At 41.2% G+C, this 21,276-nt stretch overlaps 1 protein-coding gene across 4 annotated transcripts in view; it reads right to left on the bottom strand.

Annotated features, from left to right (window-relative positions):
* Positions 1 to 1,782: 1,782 nt before the first annotated feature.
* RNF144B (ring finger protein 144B) overlaps positions 1,783 to 21,276 on the bottom strand; it is an 89,854-nt gene continuing 70,360 nt past the window's right edge. For all 4 annotated transcript variants that reach the window (XM_080582725.1, XM_080582723.1, XM_080582724.1 and 1 more), the window contains 5 exons: positions 19,645 to 19,705; positions 12,430 to 12,634; positions 11,118 to 11,262; positions 9,129 to 9,218; positions 1,783 to 8,937 (listed from right to left, as the gene is read on the bottom strand). In XM_080582725.1, coding sequence (XP_080438851.1) covers positions 8,797 to 8,937; positions 9,129 to 9,218; positions 11,118 to 11,262; positions 12,430 to 12,634; positions 19,645 to 19,705 — 642 coding nt within the window. In that variant the 3' untranslated portion in view covers positions 1,783 to 8,796. The remainder of the gene's footprint in view (positions 8,938 to 9,128; positions 9,219 to 11,117; positions 11,263 to 12,429; positions 12,635 to 19,644; positions 19,706 to 21,276) is intronic.

Below are 21,276 nucleotides of genomic sequence, written 5' to 3'. Positions count from 1 at the left end.
TAAATCACTACTCATTGAAGAAAACTGGCCTTTATGACAAGTACTGGAACTGGGGGGAAAATTGCACACTGAAGCTAGAAACAAATCAAATTTGAAGCTATTAACTTTTTTCTTTTTTCTTTTTTTTTTTTTTTTTTTGGAAAACCTAGTCAGATTTTTGGGTTAGCAGGAGTAATGGTGAGTGCTAGTTCCCTTCTCACATTAAGAAAGTGAATTGAATGTGGTAGGTAGTTCCCATTTCTACTGAAGAACAAGTGCACGTGAAAGAAGTTGTGACCACACAGGAGTTGTGGTGCCTCTACCATTTCTGCTCAGCTGAAAATTGCTCACGCTTGTCTGATCTGGAATTTTAAAAATTGCAGAGAAATTCAGAAATGTTGAATTTTTGCCTTAGAAAACGTTTGTTTTTTTTTTTTCTGAAGTTGCAACATGAGGAGCCGGCAGCTCACTCGTCTACCAGGTGGGAAGCCGGGCAGCTTGCCCACCGTCAGCAGCTGGTGTGCTGGCAGGGCACCAGGCGTGTTGGCTGCCAACAGCTGGTTTCCATTGGGAGTTTGATGGAATTGACACATTCCCACCACAATGCTGGTTCCTCTATCATCAGCAAGATCCTCTGATGGAAAACTGCTGTGCTGGAAGTATTCAGTCTGCTGCAATGTGTCATGCATGTTACTGTCTGGGCCAATGCATTGCCACGGCATTGTTGCACATTGACAGAACAAAACCAGAGCATTGGCTATTAAAAAATAAAATTAAAAAAAAATAATAAAAAGCCAACTCAATAAATAAAATGGCTGTGTTTAAATAAAATGACATCAGTGCTGAATATATGCTGAGCAAACTGGTGGGGAAAAAAAATGCATGGGCATGGCTGAAATTTTGAGCTGCAGGTGAAAATAGTGACATGGTTACAAAGGCAATGTCAGGTGAAAACAGTCTTCTCAGTCGTTTCCCTCAACCCTCATCCCAAAAACATGTTTCCTGAAAGCCAAAATTCTCAAGGTCTGTCCGATAATCTGTTGAGGTGAAAAGCTCCACAGATGATATGCTGGGTTTTTGAGGATGGGCCACTCAGCTGGAAAATCCTACTTCAGATGCTGAGTAATTGTAGTTGGGATAGAAATATTTAATAGTAAGCATCACCTTAATATCCGATGCTCAGAAACATAGCTGCGATTGTCCCTTATAAACACGGTAGGAAATGGGTGTGCAAGAAAACTAAGGAGCGTTTTTATGTGAAATGACACAGCTGAGTGTAATGTTTCGTTATGTCTTTTGGCAACACAGACCATGAGGCCCAATTCTGCTGCAAGCACAGGCAGGGTTGAGGGAGCAAAGGATGTGAAGAGGGGCTTTGAAGCAGCAGACTTCCCTTACTGCAGCTTCCCATGGGTTCCCCACTTGCAGGTAGCTCTGGCTGCTCCTGGTATGCCCCAGGTCGTGGTCCCCACCAGAGCGTGCGAGGGGCCAGGTTTACAGGAATCCTGCACCCCACCTGCAGAGAGAAAAGAGCAACGCCGCAGTGGCACGCAGGAGCTAAGCCAGAGCTTGCCCCACTCTCTGTAAATGGATTTACACAAATCTCAAAGGCTGTTAAGGAGCCCAGGGGAGGTACTGCTTACAGCTTAACGCCATTTATGTTTTAGAAAGCAGATAAGAGTCAAGATTCTGATCTATCCTCTTTTATTCTCAAAATTTCTAGTGAGCACCCCAGATACGTTTGTTCCCACATTTTTTGAACCAAATGTTAATCTTTTTGAAGACAGACAACAAAATGAGATGTCTTTTCACTAATTTTTTAATGTTGCACATACTGCATTTTGTAACATCAGAAGAAAAAAATGAAGTAAATCTCAAAGATGGAAAATAAATATATACTTTTATGAATGTATGCAGAGAGAGTGCAAAAAATTGCATCTGTAAAATGTTTAAATGCTGAATCATACAACCAAAATTTTACAAAAGCACTTATTTCTTTATACGTTAGCTTTCTTATAAACACAAAAATATTTTAACAAATCTTACAAAGATCAAACCCTTTTTGCCCTTCACCAGGATAAAAGTGGTGAAGAAAGTGTATTACCTGGAAGAAAAGAAGAAACCCAGATAAACAAAACATAAGCTTAAACAGGTACCAGGGAAACGACATCTAGACGCTGAAGAGGAGTTCAACCTTGTGCAGCGCAGCGCAGAAGGCAAGTCCCCCTGAACAGGAAGGGCTGGCCCTCTGAAGAGGAATTTGCTTCCTGCCGTCGAGACAAAACCATTCCTTTCCATGCCACCCACCCAGCACAGCAATGAAGTGTCCTGTGTCCTGCTCCTGTCAAACCGAGGCTTCGTTTCAAACGCCGACGCATTGGAAAGCAGCGCAGTGTGTCCAGCCAGGAGACTTCCCACCAGCAAGAGCTTATGCACTTTTCCCCAGAAATATGCAACCCTGTGGTAGTTTGGAGTTCTCACAGGGTGACACGGCACCTGCGATGCTAGTATCGTCAGGGTATATAGCAGTTCTGCTGCTCTTCCTAGATATTAGGCAAAATGCACACCTACACCAGGCCAACTCCAAATAACTCATCTGAACTGTGGTTTCTCTGAGACAGACCAGTAGCAGAGCCTGCAAAACCGAAGGAACAGAGGTTTGCTGTGGCATTTGGGGAGTTTGGGGGTCGGGTATATAGTTACGGGCAAGCTAGAGATGGTGGCCCTGATGAAACTCTGGGAGACACACATGCACAGTGACCTGGCCTGGCGTCCTGGCTGCGGTGCTGCACGGGCTTTGCGCCATACATGCCGTACAGCTGGCAGCGCTCATGAAGCCTCTCAGACCAGTCCCTTGTGCACCACATCTATTGCATGTGTCCCAGCAAGCTGTAAAAGCCCAGGCACCTTCCTGAAATGTAACTAACTCATTGCACACATGTTGTGGCATCACGCATTCGACCCGACCAGGATCTCCTGGCATGTGGCCACCAGAAGCTGTTGCTTCTGTTTGAATATCCAGAAGGCACAGACAAATTATTTAAGTCTTTAATTTTCAGCTAGGAACAGAAAAAGCCTCTTAGACAGAAGGGGAAAAAGAAGGGGAAAGAATGATTTCATGTCCTCTAAAAAGGTGGTGGACCTTGTCAACCACCATCATCTTGAATAGCCCAGATCGTGATGGTCAATACAATTCATTACTAGGAAATTACCTTCCCTAACAATAGGAATTTGCTTGATTCAAAGAACTAACTTGAGGGATCGTAACAAAACACTCTGATGTAACTAAAAAAACAGTACAGAACATTTGCTGTGGACTGCACCAAACCATAGGAGTTTACCCTGCCTAGAACACAACAACTTTCTCCACAGTAAGTAGAAGAGGAAAGGTTTCCCATATGAATGCAATTAAAAATAAATGTATCACATGATAAAAGCCAACTATACTTCAGAATTGGTATAATTACAAAATATAAATTATATGTGAATTATATAAATTATAAATTATAAAAATGCATTGGTTCTGAGAAACTGAGTGTAGTGACACAAAACAGACCTTTGGGCTTCTTGTTCTGCAAAAACCATTACTCTCTCACTACATTACTAACCAGAAGACAAATAAATATTAGACTGCAGTTTTTCATAATCATAGCAGTAAGTTGACCTTCTGGCAGACTGCAGAAGAATCAACTCTCATTATTTCAGAAGTACATTTTCACATCTTTATTGCTAGCCACATAAATTAGGGCCTGATACTACATACTTACACACAAGGGAGATGTCTTACTAGCTTACGAGTCTTACTTGACTGTCTATAACTAGAACACTCTGTTAAAACTGTTTTATTGAATTTCTTAAATTATCTTACATATAAGTATATCTGAGAAAGCTTCCAGGGGGGTTGGATCCCTAAAATATGGAGACCTACAAGAGACTATTTTTTGATGTATAAAATGAAAACATGTATGTAAGTTTTATTTTTTGCCCAGTATACTTCCAAAAAGTCTGCTCAACAGTAGAAGCATATTTCATGTGAAACTCAAAAGCTGTTGGGCTCTAACAAAGCAGTCCTTATTTAGGGATTCCAAGACAACCTCTTAAGTATCAATGAGTTTTTCTAAACAAGCCAAGTTTGAAATTTCTATCCTTGGTCATTATCTAAGCATCAAATTTCTTAATAAAATCTCTGAGAAATTTGTTGGAAGGTTTTTATCCTCATATAAAGAAATCTACTAATTTCACTCTAGAAATCTTTGGCCTGAGACAGGGGATGAAAAGCACAATCTTAAAAGGATTTTGTATGAGAAAAGAAAAGAATGACTGACAGACAGAGATTACAGTGCAAAACAGATTTCAAATTTTTAAAGTGGCAGGGACTGCAACACAACCACCTGCTGTGGTACCAGAGAAGAGAGCAGTTAAAAGCTGGTTTCATTGTCCTGTTATGGAAACACAGTTGATTTCTGTCCACTTGCATATCTTCAAGCAAATATGAAGATAATATCCAGTTTCTCTTAAGTTTATTCAAGTAAAAAAAAAAATATGTACATTTTAAACTTATCTTTGGACTTTATTTTCTGCTATGTTACTGGACAGACAACCATACATAGCATTTAGCATCATTAAAGCACTGCGGAAACATCAGTTACTGTAACCCTTCGTGCCTTCCTTTGAGATAAGTAACCCCATGTGCCATTAAAAAATAACCAGTTACTGAAAGGCCACCTTGACCATCTCCCATAGTTCTACGATAAATACTGCAGAGAAGTACTTATGCTCTAGCATGAGAGATGTTTACTTCTTATTGACAAGTGGTTTTGGAAGCAGGTACTACCACCCTCATTGTAACACAAGGACAAGAGATGCAGAGTTGGATCCCCAGCTGTATTCAACACAGCTGCCATGACTGCAGAGAAATTACGGTGAGGTATGTGGCCATGGAGATTTGTGGCCAGCTGCAGTAAAAATACAAATTTCCATTACTTTCTAGACTTTTAGGATTGGATCTTTAGACATCCATAGCCCAATATTCTGAAGGGCTGAATGCCTCTGACTCATAGGGAATAGACAGTTGTGACTTTTGTTCTCCAAAGGAGTCATCTGTAGACATTGTCAATCTAACATTAATAGCCAAAATAAATAGCCAAAAAAAGCAAAGTTTGTCTCAGTGGTTAAAGGCCACAGGGAGAATTGGCAACAGAGCCAAGGAGGGTTGCAGGTGTGCCATACACCCCAGCTCCTGCGCAGCACCCAACCCTGCCAAAGCCTGGAATTCTCCCTTGGGTGCTTCCTGCACACCAACCACATGCGAAAGGAGAACAAGGATAGATGGTGAGAGTGGTGAGGATGAGGGCTGATACTAACATGCACCGCATCACATAGATGGAGTTCAAGAGGGCAGACTTACAACTACCTCGATTTAGAAGAGTCAAAAGCAGCCAGAGTCCCATTTTTTGTTTTGTTTTGTTTGGTTTTTTTCCTCCCTAATTTCTGTTCATATTATTTGCCGTGCTTGCAATAAATTTCTTATAAAGTGAGTTTGTTGTTGTTTTTTTTAAAAAAGAAACCCCGTAAAAAACACTCTTGCTAAAATGGTTCATTGTATATGACTGCATATGACCAGTTGGGGCAAAATAGTTGCCTGCTGGAAAGCAAGGCAACAGGGCCCTACTGCTCCCTGCACTTCAGCACAGGTACAGCGCTACCTGGCAGAGTTAGTGCATCCTTATGAGCTGGCCAGGTCACAGTCTACTTAGAGCACATGCTCAGGCATCCCTACGCAAAGAAAAGCCAGGATACACGGTGTACTGGGCAAAGCCTTTTAAATAAGTTAATCCTCATAAGATTTATAGTTTAAGCTCTAAAGTAGTTCTGGAGCTTCCTTCTTGATCAATTTGTTGCATCTACACAGCCAAAGAAAGGAGTGCCTGTAGTTCATGCTACTTTATCCAGCTTTTGGGTAAAGACCCCCAGCTAATATCTGGGCATACAGGCTCCTTAAATGCCTGGACTGGCATTCTGGCTCTTAGGTTGCCCTAACATCCAGATACTAAACTTCTACTGCTTTTGGTACACCCACTGGACACCTAAACTGGCTCAAGCAATAAGAAGTGCACACGGAAAAGGCACATCTTCCTTCTGCTCTGTAGATATTAATCTCTGAGACAAGTTATCCTGCACTCAAACTGAGAAGTTAATAAAAATAGACAGAAAAGCGTTGCTTTCACAGACTTTGTAGCTATGCACGTGTGCACTACTTTTATAAAACATTATCCTTCAAACCACTGAAACAAATTGCTATTTTCTGGAGAGAGCTACATTAACTTCAGACAGCATTTAAAGAACTAAACAAGCTGGAATTTGTTTTATAATATAAATGGTGACCTTATGTCTTTTAGCGTATTCTGGGCAAGATACTGCCTTCAGCTGCATTCCTTTAACAGAGGGAAGAACCTGGCAATTTCATTAACGCAGCAGTACTAACGAAAAACCATGAGACACCTTCATTTCACTGGGCGTTTTAGCAAAAACTACAAACGAAAGAGGAAGTTGACAAAGAAAGAAATTGGGCTAGCAGAAGGTGTATTGAAGACCACAAAACATGAAAAAAAAAAGTTTAACATGCAAAGGGTATCATTACTTGCTGGTTATGGTTAAAGAGACTGTACAGCTCCTGTATCTTTGTCCTTGAGGGCTTCCTTAAAGTAAGACTCTCAACTGAAAGTTCCTCAATAAGCTGGAAATGGCAGGTAAATGTAAGTAGAAAATGGCAGGTAAAAATGTAAATAAAAAATAGTGTAAAGCCGAGGGCTAGATACTTTAATCTGTCACAAGTGCCCCCAAGCACAACCATTACTGCTGTTAAAGAAAACACATACAGAAAACATTCTCTACTTATTATAAATCGTAGTTGTCTGCATTGCACTCTGTATTTAAAATGTACTGACTACCTTTCTGCTTCCCTTAGAAGCCGCGGATGGAGAATAAATATAACCTTTCAAACTGGTGAGTGCTGCCTGCCCTCCAGTCACGACTAGTAGCAAAGTCAGATAGCATTTATAAGAGAAATCGATTAAAAAGTAAAACAGACAACATCATTTAAGGCCCTTGCTAGTCTGCTCAACAGACTACACTTTCTTAAAATAAGAAAATCTACCACTTCTGTTACAGTTAACAGAGGGGGAAGTTAAACAAAAAAGGTCACATTTATGGCTGCCAAGAAGGCAAAGTTCCTGAGGCTCAGCCAAACGCAACAGAAAAGACGTTCTTTGCAGCATTCTTCTGGTGATTCGCATTGCATGCGTGGAGGAGGGTAGGACCAAGGAGGAAACGCCTGACATGATGCTCAGGTTGAGCATCCCATTTAAAACTTGCAGCCCTTATTGCAAAGGGTTTGGAATTACAACTGGTTAAACAGTGCAAACTCGTATCAGTTCCCACACATATAAAATGCACTGCAAGTCCAGAACAAAAGATGCTGCTGGCCAGGGTTTTGAGGAGCACCAGCCATTAAGGAAATAAATGCATGTAGCAGAGTCTGAACTCAGCTACTGGGTGAGCCTGAAGTAACTCCAGCTCTTCAGGGAGGTTTCAGTGAATTTATACGGGTGTAACTGATACCAGGGTCTAAATCAGTTTAGTGGTGAGGCACCAAATGAAAACAAAGGGTGTATAAAATGACAGGCTTTCATATTCAGAGTAACTAAAAATGAGCGGTAACAAAGTTTGTTAACCTTGAGTGGGACAGAAGAAATATTCACCAATGGATGGAGCTTACATTTACACAGCATTTCTCAAGTATTCACTTCAGCAGGTCCGTAACGTTCAAGAGAGGGTTTTGGTTTAGCCTGTTCTGAGTAATGTTTTACAGGGTTCTTGCTGCTACCCCATGTAAACTGCTGAAAAAATATACTGACTGCCTGGAAAATAAATTGTGCATTATGTACTCAGTATATCCACACACGAGGCCACTGTATATATGCCCAGCCAAGATGCCAGTACTGCACAAAATAGGAGCCTTTCCTAGAACACCAGATTCCTAGTGACTTTACTACACCCACGTTACTGACAAAAGACATGCCCAATAGCAGGGAAATATGCTTAGTCCTTGTATTTCAATGTAGGTACGTCTCATTTGATCTGAAAAAAGCATCTATTTTCCCAAGCTAGTCCAGTCTCTTAAGAGAGAGCTCTGTCTTACAAATAGTTTTGTTGGTTTTTACTTCTGTAATTGAGATCAGTAATATGAATCCCATTGATTTCAATGCTGAAAGAAATGCCATGGCAGCCAGTTGACAGGAAACTGTCAATATATTTTCTTAACAGTTTTTTACCTCTAATGGGACACAAGCTAGCAGGCAGAAGACCTTTATCAAGCTTTTCCCTCTCCCCGTTTAAAATACCCAAAACTTTCTGAGAAATCCGACTGTCACCAAGAACCAACAGAAAGCATGACAGTAACAGCTGGGTCTGCAAAGGCAGAATAATACTGCAGGATCAACTCGTGCAGTTGATGGAAGGTGGCAATCTTCTAGCAATCTCAAGAGCTGGCTCATACTTAAGGGTATGAACTACCGATCGGTGTCCTGTTTTTCTTTTAGAAAGCAAAAAACCTATACCGTATGTACTGCATTATTATCTAGAGTTTTTCCACACTGCAACTTGTAAGTGATAGAGTAGCCTGTAGAGAATAGGCACTTATCCCAAGAATTGGCAAAAAAAAGGGAGCATTATTTGGTAGGTATGGCACCAAAATACAACCATTGTGCTTTCTCACAAACATATGCTGTACAGACAGAGGCTCAAACAGACGCAGAGTTAGGTTGCTGGCAGACTGTGTTTTTTCTTTTTGCTTCGGCAAGATTTGCAAATGCAGCAGATGATGCATGGAGATGCCACAAGCAGCAAGGGAGAGGTCACCAATGCTATGATACCTAGTCCAACGAGGATCCCTACAACCTGAAAGACATAGCGGGGAATAATATATATTTAGCTAATGTGGAAAATAAAATACGTGTGCATTCATAAGCATGGAGTAAGCCACAAAAATAGTTGAAAGCATGAAAATAATCATCTTGGTCCTTCACTGAAGGGTAAAATCTCTGCTTAACAAATGCATGATTGCTCTGTTCAGCTGACTAGAAACACACCTGTGTCCTGTTCCACATCACTGAAGCACGTGAGTGGCCTAGCTTGTTTCTGCAAGGGCCTTTGTCGTAATGTCTTAAGAAGATGTCGTTCTAAAAAACAAAAGAAGAAGCTGTAAGAGAAGGTTACAGTATGGGGACATGCAGGGACATGTTCAAGACTGGACTGGAAATACAACTTCCCTGACACTGCTGTAAAATTACCTGCTGCTGGCAGGGAAATTCACCAACCTTCCAAATAATTATCTAGAAAACCTTCTTGCAATTCCAAAAAGTGTAGTGTATTTGGAATCCAAAATATTGTATAGCATCTTCCTTTCTCCACTTCTAAAAAGCTTTGGACAACTATATCTGCATTGCATTTATGACAAAATTACCTAGTCTGTAATTTGGTGATGCTAAAGGGGCCTGTAATCAAGACATTTCTGAAAGTTAGCAGTCTCAGGTATCATCTTCCTAAGGTACTTCTACCCTCTGTTCTGCTGTCCCTTCAGGTCATTTTTCTTACTAGGCTTCACAGGAAAATTGAAAATAAAATGAAATAAGTTAAATAAAATATAAAATAAACAGAAATCCCTGTTTCTTTTTGTTTTTATAAAAAAATAGAAATCGCCATTTCTTTTTGTTTTTCCCAATATTACTAAAATATCTATTTTTTCTTCAGAAGATGACTAATGCTCCACATTACTCTACCCTTGCCAGCTGTGCTGTGATCTAATGCTGCTTCCTCTTTCATTCTTCAGCCTTACTCTTCAGCTCTGCAGGTATTACCCACATCTAAATCTGGATTTCCCTTAACCCTGCTCATTTAGAAAAACTACATTTGAATCGGACAGCTACAGTTTCTTTTTTCTTTGTCCTCTTGAACAGACTAAAACTTTGTAAGGACATGTCTGCAGAAAGGGAGAATCCGATGGTCTTCCAGTTCAGCAAAGTTTTAAGCATTCATTGTGTACTGTATGTACTCTGAGGCAAGCCACTAGTCTGATGTCGAAAAAGCACACTCCTGCATCCAAAAATGGGACATAACATTAAGTGAAACTTGCTAAGCATTCTGCGAAAAGGAAGGCTGAAGAATGAGGAAGTCTCATTGTTTGCTAGCTGAGGAGTACAAAAAAAAGAAGAAAAGTCGTGCATCTTTTGATATTTTATTTCAAGTGCTGGTAAAGTTATTTTCACATTCTCACCAGTGTTATTAATGACTGTGCCAAAAAGGGAAGCAGTCACATATACGAGTACATTACTTCTTGTACTCTTAATCCTACTAGAAAACTTAAGGTCCACAAAAATTGAGACTAGTTGGTATCACTTGAGAAATAATTAGCCACCTGCGTTTCATAACCCATGTTGATAATGCAACAGTTTTATCCTCAAGCCTACTAACTAATCGCTCTCTTCAGCAACACAGCACTAGAGATGGACTAGCAAAGAAGACCAAGTTTATACGAGCTCTTAATGTACCCTCCCTTGAAACAACTGCCTTCACCCAGTACCGTACCATTTTTTGGACAGGCTGTGATCCTTGCAGTTGAAGCAAGCATGAGAAACTTATTTCCCTGACTCTCAAACTATTTTTGGCTTCTGCATGGGAAGAGGGAATCAGTGAAAGGCAGTGCTATAATGGACCTCCAGAAAGTAACCAATCTGTCCCAGTTCCCTCAAAGACCTACCGTGGGACCTCTGGATATGGCTATAATCCTTTATGGAAGAAGGATATTGATATAAATAAAAGCACTGGATAGTACTTTTATTAGTGAGAAGAAAAGAATGAAGTGAATGAAGTTCCTTTGACTAGTGGAAGGGGTCCCTGCCCATGGCAGGGGGATTGGAATTAGATGATCTTTAAGGTCCTTTCCAACCCAAAGCATTCTGTGCTTCTAAGTTAGAAGCTGAAATGAGCCAGGAGATTCACTAGAACATCAAAGAGTTGTTGGGAAGCTTCTACGGGTTACCCCGGTTACCCTTTATCTATTTTTAATCTGCAGCACTTACATCCAAGTTCTGTAGACAGTACCAGCAAAACGTGTGTTTGCAGTTCTTGCACATCATCTGAGCACAGCCCTCGTTCCTCTCAATGTAGATCCGACAAACTGGGCACTGCTTAATTGGTGCCTCTGTCTCTGTTCCAATAAGTGATCTAGAAGAGTAAGGAAATATTAGAGTGAAATGTAAATATAATTATAGGTGATATTCAGATTCACTACCTAATGTGTATTGTACTTACTATTCAGAGCATCTAATGTTATTGTCTTAATGCACTTAATGTGAGGCTTATTATATTCAGAATACACCAAAGTATACTCAGTAATAAGTGAAGGATTTTATATCATGTAAAGTTGAAAGGCTATTCTCTTGGTCTTTCATGCTAAATAAAGCCAACACTGACTATACCCACCAACATATCACCTACAGCATTAAAAATCAGCACTTGGTAAGAGTGCTTCCACAACACATTAACAGAAGAACTGGGTTATGCAACTCATGGCATTGTCCTTGCCTAAACAGAATAACTTAAACTCCACCAAAGCCAAGGATCAAACCTGGGCGAGAGAAATTATGGTGAGACATCTTTGGCAACTCATATCTGATGAAGTCTCTAGCAAGCAGAATCTTTAGGTTTTAAGTCTTTAATTTCTTACAAAAGGCAATAGAAAACTTTGAATATACATGACTGAACTTTATCTGATTCAGAAAACAAAGATGGATGGCCACAGACATTATATAATCTAAACAAATAAGTGTTTTCCTTCTGTAGATTAATGCCTTATGCAACCTGACCTGTGGGTTATTTGCACCTACGTAAAATTAACTTAAATCATATTTCTCCCACCAAATAGGACACTGCACACCCACTCTTCATTGAAGTTTTTTCTATATAGAAATTCTGTAAATATAAAGCAGGGGTAATTTCTTAATCACAGTTCAAGCAAAGTTTGGATCCCAGAATATTAGTGTACTGGATGTTTTGTACAGGTACATGTCATAATTCTACCATGCAAACAAGGTCTTCAGGAGGACTGAAAGCCCTGGTGGATCTCACCTTTCAGAAGTGTCAGTGGCATCCCAAAATTTGGTAAGAACCCAAATAATATTAAGAATTTTTTTTAAAAGAAAATGTATAATTTAAAATAATCATTAGATTGGAATTATATTTAGAGAACAGCAGCAGAGGTGGATAGTATCAGAGATGCACCTAAGAAACCAGATGGAAGCAGTTCCATGAAACTGACGTTAGACACAGAGTGAGCACTTCATGCCAAAACAAACCAAAAGATCACATGGCTTCTGTGGGTTCCTCTCTTACCCCTGCTCTGTTGGTACCAGAGTAGTTTGGTTTTCTGGGCACAGGCGCTGTGGGTGCCACGTCTCCTTGCAAGAGGAGCAGAACGTCAGGTGGCAAGCCGGACACTCCACTGGCACCGGCACTCCTGGCTCGCTCGGCCCAATACAGCACACTGTCTGGCAGTCAGCCGCAGGGCACCATGTTCTCTCGGGGTCCAAGTGGACTTCTGAGATGTAACAGAGACAGAAATAAAACTGGTCATATGGTCCCCTTCTTATTCCAGTGACATGTCTAGGTATGCAAGATCCAGTTCTGCATGGGCATGGGGAAGTTGAGGCCCTCTGCACCTGTGCTCATGGGCTTTTGAGCCTACTTTTCTGCAGGCAGGTCTGAAATGGTATTCTGCAACAGCAGCTGCACTGGAAGCATCACAATAACAGCAACATACTACAAGGGACATATTCTCTGCCTTTATAGGAGGGTACAAAAGATGAAGACAACTAATGCTTTCTGAGAAGCATGTACCATTTTGTCTTTCACATGTGGAAACCATGTCGCATCGCTCATGTAAATAGCAGGAGAACTGTCATTAAATTAAGATCAAGTCATTTTCTGTACCTTATTTCCCCCACGCTCTTTTAAGTGATTAATATTCACCTTATTATATGATCAGTATTTGTCAGGTGTCCAATTATAACAATAGTCAATGTAAGTTCATGAGTGGAAACATTGGCACATGGTAGCAAATGATAAATGTTGATTCTTTCTCTTGCTCCCCAACCTTCATCTGAGGACTTTGGACTTGCAGCAGAAACCCAGATGAATCACATCCACTGTTAGGGTTGTCCACTGTGTGTTCACTTCACACTGCTCAAGTCAATGCAGCCCAGCCAAACACTCCCACCCTGCATCTCCTCCCTCCCTGGGAGCTCTCTGGGACCACCAATGAAAATGGATGGGGGGAATGCCTCAGTAAAGCATGGAAATCCCTGACTGTGAGATCTCAAAAGCCATTACAGAGTTCTTCTCTACTTCCAGCAGGTAAAAGCAAACAAAAGGCCACACAAGGGCCCCTGACATATGTTCTCTGCCAAATTTTGCTGAAACAGTTGAAGGCATTTCCTGCTGTGCACACTCCTGTCTGCATTGCTTCTTTGCAGGAGGTTGCTGGTAGCCCACATTGCAGGGGGCTGGTGGATGGATATCTAGCAGATGCTCCAGCCAGCACGATAAACAATGGTATCAATTCAGCATCCAGACATCTAGAAACTAGAAACCATACAACTAGAATTGTGTTCGAAGAAGTAAAACAGTAGATACATAAACAGTAGAAAAATAAAACGTAAGCAGTAAATAGATAAAAGTACACATGCATCAACGCCTGGGGAAGACATCCCACAACCTTCATAACCTAATGTACTTTAGAAACTGAGTTCTTTTCCAGTATGTCAAATATCTGTGTTCGACTTGAAAACTTCCAGCTTCTTCACAGGTGGCCTGTGCGAACCTCATGAAGTTCAGCAAGGCCAAGCACAAGGTCCCGCACCTGGGTTGGGGCAATCCCAAGCACAAATACAGGCTCGGCAGAGAATGGATTGAGAGCAGCCCTGAGGAGAAGGACCTGGGGGTGCTGAGGGAGGTGATTCTCCCTGTCTACTCTAGTGAGAACCCACCTGGAGCACTGCATTCAGCTCCGGGGACCCCAGCACAAGAAGGACGTGGACATATTAGAACAAGTCCAGAGAAGGGCCACAAAGATGATGAAGGGCTGGAGCACCTCTCCTATGAAGACACGCTGAGGGAGTTGGGGTTGTTCAGCCTGGAGAAGAGAAGGCTCCGGGGAGGCCTTATTGCGGCCTTCCAGTACCTAAAGGGGGCCTGCAGGAAAGCTGGGGAGGGACTCTTTGTCAGGGATTGGAGTGATAGGACAAGGGGTAATGGCTTTAAACTAAAAGTGGGTAGGTTTATGTTAGATATAAGGAAGAAATTCTTTACTCAGAGGGTGGTGAGGCACTGGCACAGGCTGCCCAGAGAAGCTGTGGATGCCCCATCCCTGGAGGTGTTCAAGACCAGGTTGGATGAGGCCCTGAGCAACCTGATGTAGTGGGAGGTGTCCCTGCCCATGGCAGGGGGGTTGGAATTAGATCATCTCTAAGGTTCCTTCCAATCCAAACCATTCTATGATTCAAAGCTATGGGAAAACAAACAAACAAAAACCCTTACAGGCAATCTCCCTCCCTGACTGAAACAAACTAACTTCAGCCTAATCCACTGGTAGCTCAGAGTTTCCTGATAGTTTTGGAGGTGTCTTTTGGGGTGAACAGTAAACCCACACCAAAATACAACTTGGTTTATCCTAAAACTATTCACACATTCAGGGTGATTCTTGACAGATACTTAGAGAAGAAGCCATTTTTAAATGATCATGTTAGCAAAGCCACCAGCAGAGGAGTAACCACTAACACCTTTTTTCTATTTAATATTTGAGAGCAAGCGTATAGGAGAGAATTTCATTCAACTCCTCTGCTCAAGACAAGCTGAGACCCTTTCTTTTCTGAAGGTGTCCCCTGGGTCAGGCTATCATATAGTCCTGTGTTTGGCTTTCAGTTTCCATTGATGCTACTACAATCTGGATGCACAGTGGTGGCAGGGATAATACTCACCTGGGCCATGATCTGACTACCAGGCAAGGCAGTCAAGAGATATGAGTTTGAACCTCTTTCAACAAAGACTAGCACATAGTCTCCCATATTTAAAGTAGGCATATTGGTCACTGTCATATGGGACACTAAGTCAGAGGCTTTGCTACTTTCATCTATTTTCCATCCCTCCATGTAGTTATTGCAACTACAGGTAATATATTAATCTGTGTCAGAGTCCTCTGACAGATGTGGAGACTTTCCGCATCCATAGCAAAGGCTTTAATCTATAAATTAGGCAGTGCCAGAAAAACACCTGTACCATCTACCTTCTTTTCCAGCCATTCCATGAATCTAGTTACCTTCTTTCCCCTTATTCTCTTTCGCGTGCTTCCTCTACCAGCAAAAGCAAACAAACGTTTTGCTTTGAACTGAATTAAAGCCAGAAAAAGACAGTTTGTAGCTTCATTTGTGGGGAGAAGGAAGAGACAGGGGTTGACAAGCCATCCAAGCATTTTTAAATAGCACCCTGCCTGAGAACTCATTATTTCTGTAGCTTCCTTCAGAGATGATGCTCTGAACTGGGTAAGACCATGCCCTATTATTGACTATTGCATTTAAGTCTTCCCACAATAGGTTCCATATGTTTTCTGTTGATAAACAACAGTTAAAATGAGAAAAAAACTGCAGTTCCTGCAGATAGCATGCTCAACTTTGGAAACCTAAATTCTCATATCCTCGTTTTGGATTAAAGACAGGATGTCTGGTTTTGACATCCACTGGGCAAAGGGTTGTAAGTCTTACTGATTTTTACAAGTTTTTTGCAGTAAGATGTGATGCATAAAATGAAACTCCCTCCTCTCCCACTTCCTCCATTTTACAAAGAACCTACAGATGGTGTTTTGCAATCCATGCTGTCTCATACTGTTTGCTTTACCATGGAGTACAAGCGAAACCAGAAAAAAAAAATAAAATAAAAAGGAGCAGCCAAAAAAAGGAAAGAGGCTATCATTTTACTCTGACAAGATGTTCAGTCTTTTGGTTAGGGCTATTTCTCTCTTGAGCCTTTTCCCTGCTTCCTCACAGCCAGTTCAGCCATGCTCATTCCACTCTCAGGAGGAAAGCTTCCCCAGACCGTGCCAGTAAGAGGCAGGGATCTGGCCAGTTTTCACAAAACGCACAAGCAAGCAGGTGAGATGTGTGATGCAAACAGGGGAAATGCAGCACTCTGAAGAACGAAGAATTTCTGGCTTAGAAGAGGTACCTACCGAAAAGGTGGCCCCGTGCACTCCACAAAATATTAGGAACACCTGTCTTTTAATGCACTGCTTTTCAGTCAGGCATAAAAAGGAGGTTCTCACCATCTGTCACTAGGCCTATTGGGCAACTGTCAGAGAAACAGAAATACACTGCGTGTGTCCTAACCACATCCTATTCCACTATTTTGTTATTTCTGATGCCCACAACAACCCCATCCTAAACAGACATACAGCAATTCCTGTTTCTTCTATTAAGACAGATTGCACAGAAGCCCTGTGACTAGGTCCTGATAAGTTATAGACATGTAGGAAAGCTTGGTTTAAAGCCTGGAAACATTTGCATACTAAGAACACAAAGAACACAAGAGGACCGAATATTTTCAGTGCTTTCAGTATCAGACTATGCAATTGCATATAGATATTAAATTGCATGCCAGTTACTTCTCACAGCCTTTTAACCCAATATTATCTGTCCAATTTCTTGGAAATAAGGTAATAGAGAGGAAACATATTGTATTAAAACAGCTAGCAAAGATGGGGAAAACAGCTTTTGGATGTCTAAGTTCTTCATGTCTTCAAAATTTTTCTCAAAATTAATCTCTTAACAAAAAATGTCTGTAAGGATGAGAAGCACTGGCTTTACCAATCACCTGAAGACTGGTGAGAAAAGACCACAGAGCAAGAGCAGAAAGACTTACCCATGCAGTTGGTTACTTATGTCCAGCATTTCCAGTAAAGCAAAGGGGAAACCAAAGCAAGATGGAGGACAGACAGCCCATATCTCAACAGAATAAAGCTGAGAGCAGAAGGGTCTAAATATAGCAAGTGGAAGGGTTTGAATATTGGGTTTTGTTGATCAGAGCAAAAGTAACGAAGGACAGCCTAGTACCTGCCTATTTTAAGAATCAGAATTTGGCCTATTGTATTTGCAAATGTGGAAAAGAGGACAGTACACTTCAGACAGCAACATCTGGAAAACACATTGCTTTCTATTTCTTTCCCTTACCATGCAGCAAAAAACAACCCTAGCTAACTCCAGCTAGCCCTTCCCTAGTGCCTGATCTGAAGAAAAAAACTGAGGACCAGGAAGAAAAGGGAGCTCAAAATATTTCATATGTAAATTTTTTCTTCATTTTTAAATGAACTTGAAAAGCTGACTACAGCCATGCTACTATTACAGTGTATTTCAGTTCTTTGAGGTATTCTCTATCATTACATAATTCCAGTGAATCCATGGTCCTCTGAAGGTGTACTTGGCTTGGCTGACATCAGCTCTGGCCATTGAGCTGCATCCTGACTGGAGTTCACGTGTTTTTAGGGAAAGGCCTATCACTGAATGCAAAGACCAATGGACTACACTTGCTGGTAGGTCAAGGAGCTGCAGCTGAGTTTGCCTTAGGGCTGGTGTGAAAAGAGATCGTGAGGCTACACAGTGGTTGTGGTTGGCAGGAGTCTGTGGGAGAGGTAAGAGCTAGGCAGTAGCAGCCTGGGCTTTGTGTAACACGAGGTTTGAAAAGGGCTGGGTTTCACTTATGCCGACAGAGGCACAAGCTGTGCATCAGATCTCATTTGTCGGGAGTCCCTGAGCAGACACCGGGTCAGAAGCCGGACCCAGCAACTGCCATCATCAAGGCTTATTGCTAGATTCACAAAAGAACCATCAGGTCGGCATTGCTGCTGGTTTGGGCAGGCAAGCTTTGCTGGGCTGTGGTCAGGTCTGAGAAGAGAGCTTCAGCCAGCAGAAGCCCGCAAGCCAGGTTCAACTGATAAGTGTAGAAAGGTCAGCCTTAGGGGGCAATGCTAAACCTGGGACAGGAGAAAGGTCCTGGCTGGGGGTGGCATTAGTGCTGGTGTCCAGGACACAACTTGAGTTAGCAGGTTGTGTTCCCAGGCATCAGTAAGTTCACTTTATTGCTGGGGCATGCGAGGTCAAAAGTCTCGGTTTAAGCCTGCTGCTTGGATGCCAGTTTACTCATCAGAGGAGAAAGGACAGATCTAAAAACATCATGAAAAAAGGCAGTGGAGGTGGAGGAGGATTTGCAAGACTTAGGCAAGAAGGAAAAGGGAAGGAGGATTTAAAAAACAGACAAGTTCCAGGTTTCTGAGAGTGGGAGGCAGTAAAAAAAAAAATGTAACAGGGAGTTGGACAAAAGATCATGAGTTCAGCTTTGGCTAGTTGTAGAGGAAGAGATACCAGGAAATCATTAGTTTCACAGTCTTCAGTTAAAAAAAGGTTTTATGTAAAAGAGATTAATGTATTGCAAGAATGCCTCACTTTCTTAACCCCTTAATATGTTATTTAACAAGCTGTGATTTCTACTTTCTAGGACTGTAGACAAGCCACTGCTTGGGTTATGAACTAGAGGGACTTCCTAAGGAATTAAAGGTAAACAAGAAGGTAGAATGGGAGAAAGAAATCAAAAATGAAAGCTGAGTTTGAGATTTTTTTGTTGTTCTTTGTCCCGCGTACCTGCAGACCACAGCTACAATCTGCATCTGCCCACGACCTCTGGGGCACACTTGGGTGTACCTATTTTGTTGGTTTTGTACTTCATGGTCATCTCACTGAACTTCAGTCCAGATGAGATTCAGTAAAAACCCATATATTCTTCTATCTGACCATTTTTTTAAGTGCATTAATATACCTAACTTTTATGAACCTCTGCATTTCATTCTTATTCCCAATTCCTCTGCATCTAAGCATGCATATAAAGCAGAGCACAAATATAGACTTCAGAGGAAAGCTTGAAGACAGAGTTAGAGCTGATCAGTCCCAGATACCCTACTCTGCAAGCTACCACAATGCAAATTCTTTGAAAAATACTACAACTTCCAGCTGGGCTTTCAAGTTGGTGTCAGTCTTCAAAATCAGCATGGGATCTCGTCTTTCTGACTATCAAGTGTCTTCTTCAGCCTTGGCAAGGAATCATCTCCTGAAGCAGAATGCTGACCTCTGACATACCAAAGCTTGGCACCAGTAAGATCTTCAGTTTCAAGACTCCTTACTACTATGCCTTACTCAGTAATGAGGGGTCCAATTATCCCTCAAGGAAAAAAAAAATTAAATATACTAGCAGAATACACACAAGGCTTCTCTGTGAGAAAAATCTCTTCTAGGGATGCTTGCAAAAGTTTCTATCAGACAGCAGGGTCTGTATCTCCTAGAAGTTTTGAAGATCCTCGGGGATGTATATTTCAAAACAATGACATCTTCTCCATTTCTTCCTTAACTCACCCAGCATGCTTTGTCTTAAGGCAGAGTGCTCTGCAATATGTAATATTGCTGCCTCTACTGACACTTTAAAACTCGAGGTAATAGAAACCAAAACGGCTCATACCGCGTTCAAACTTCAGCCTCTTGTACAACTGAAACTGGTCAACGGGCACCAAACAGGCAATCTGAAATGAGAAACAAACAGAAAAATCATTAGAAACAATTAGAGACTTGAGAAAATTTAATAGGCACCCTGTTCTACTTGTCTGCTCTCCTGATCCAGCTCTCATATCCACCTTCTTTTTCTGCATACTTTTCACCACCACATTTCTCCACACTTAGACTTCCTTCTTCAAAGTATAAAGTAGTTCTTGGTCTCTCCTATTTCAACCGCATGGCACAGTAGTTCAGCCCAAGTCCTTCTTACCATGCACAGGAAAGCCTTCTTTTGGGGTTCTGTATTTACTTCAACCTCTTTGTTTTATTTCATGTTTGTTTAATGTAATGAAGGGTGACAGCTAGCCAGCCTTGGAAACTGAAGTCTGTTGTTCATGCACAAGAATACAGTCCAAACAAACGATTGCTCATTCATGTCTCCCAGTCTTTATGGTAGGAGCCAGTTAGCTCTCGGGAACAAAAAAGCCAGTCTGGTTTCCATTTTTTCTTCATGTAAAAAATGCATTTATTCTTTTTTTTTTCTTTTTTTTTTTTCCTGGACTAAGACGGTTAATGCCACTGCTATTGGAATTTGCCTTAGACATGCACAAGCCCACTGGGAACTAAAGTTAACAATCTAGTTGGCATAGACAATCAGGCTTTGTCAATACATTTTGGGCATTACCATAATTAAGCTAACAGCCTAAACGGATAAATGCTTTGCTCTCCAGTCCATGTGAAATAACCAAGTATTTAAAACTAATAACCAAACCTGCATACAGTGTAAGGAGGGGTTCGAACGAAACTTGTCAGATACTTGAGAAGCCAAATGTTTGTTGAATTCAAAATAAGAGATAATTCTCTTATTTGATCCATTCATAACATTGCAGAATGTAGCCAGCACTGAAAAATTTTCTGTGCCTACCTAAATGACTTATTCTTTTCCTAAAAATAAACCTGGACTAATACCAGTAGAAGACCTGATCATTTGGAGCCCTGTGAGACAACACAGACCTGACAGCTTTGAAATGAAGCGTTCTCAACCCTCACCTCCAGTAGCCCCCAGTGGACCTTCAGATTACTGTAAAGGCAAAATTTTGCTCTCACTGGAGTAGAAATTGGCCCTTGCTATCCTTCTGGGTTGTGTTGCAAGGCACTCACGAGAAGAAATACAAAGACAGAAAAATTCAATGTATATTCAATCTCGTGTTGTAAATACCTCTGCTTTTGCAGTTGGAAAAAATAATAGCAGAGAATATATCCATTTGCAAGACAACAAATCACTTTATTAAGGTCTCAAATCAAATGAAATTAAAATTGCATTTTGAAGCAGATTTTTGGATCAATTTTTGACCTAAACCAATGCCACTGTTTTCCAGATTTAAGTGTTCGAAGGTGCTTAAAAAACTTATGATTGAAGAAATCAAAGGATTTTTCAGCTAACTGGGAAACACTGACACATCTTCACAAACCATACTCGTAGTCTAGTGAATCAGTTCTGTGGTCAAAGTACTGTCCTCATTCAGCTTCTGAATTCAGGGTGTGAAGTATTTTTAATATGAAAGTACTTTCATGGATACTTTAGTATGACTAACACAGA

This window comes from Anser brachyrhynchus (assembly GCF_964034855.1).
Source record: "Anser brachyrhynchus genome assembly, chromosome: 2".
NCBI lineage: Eukaryota > Metazoa > Chordata > Aves > Anseriformes > Anatidae > Anser > Anser brachyrhynchus.
This window is presented reverse-complemented; position numbering and strand designations above follow the sequence as displayed.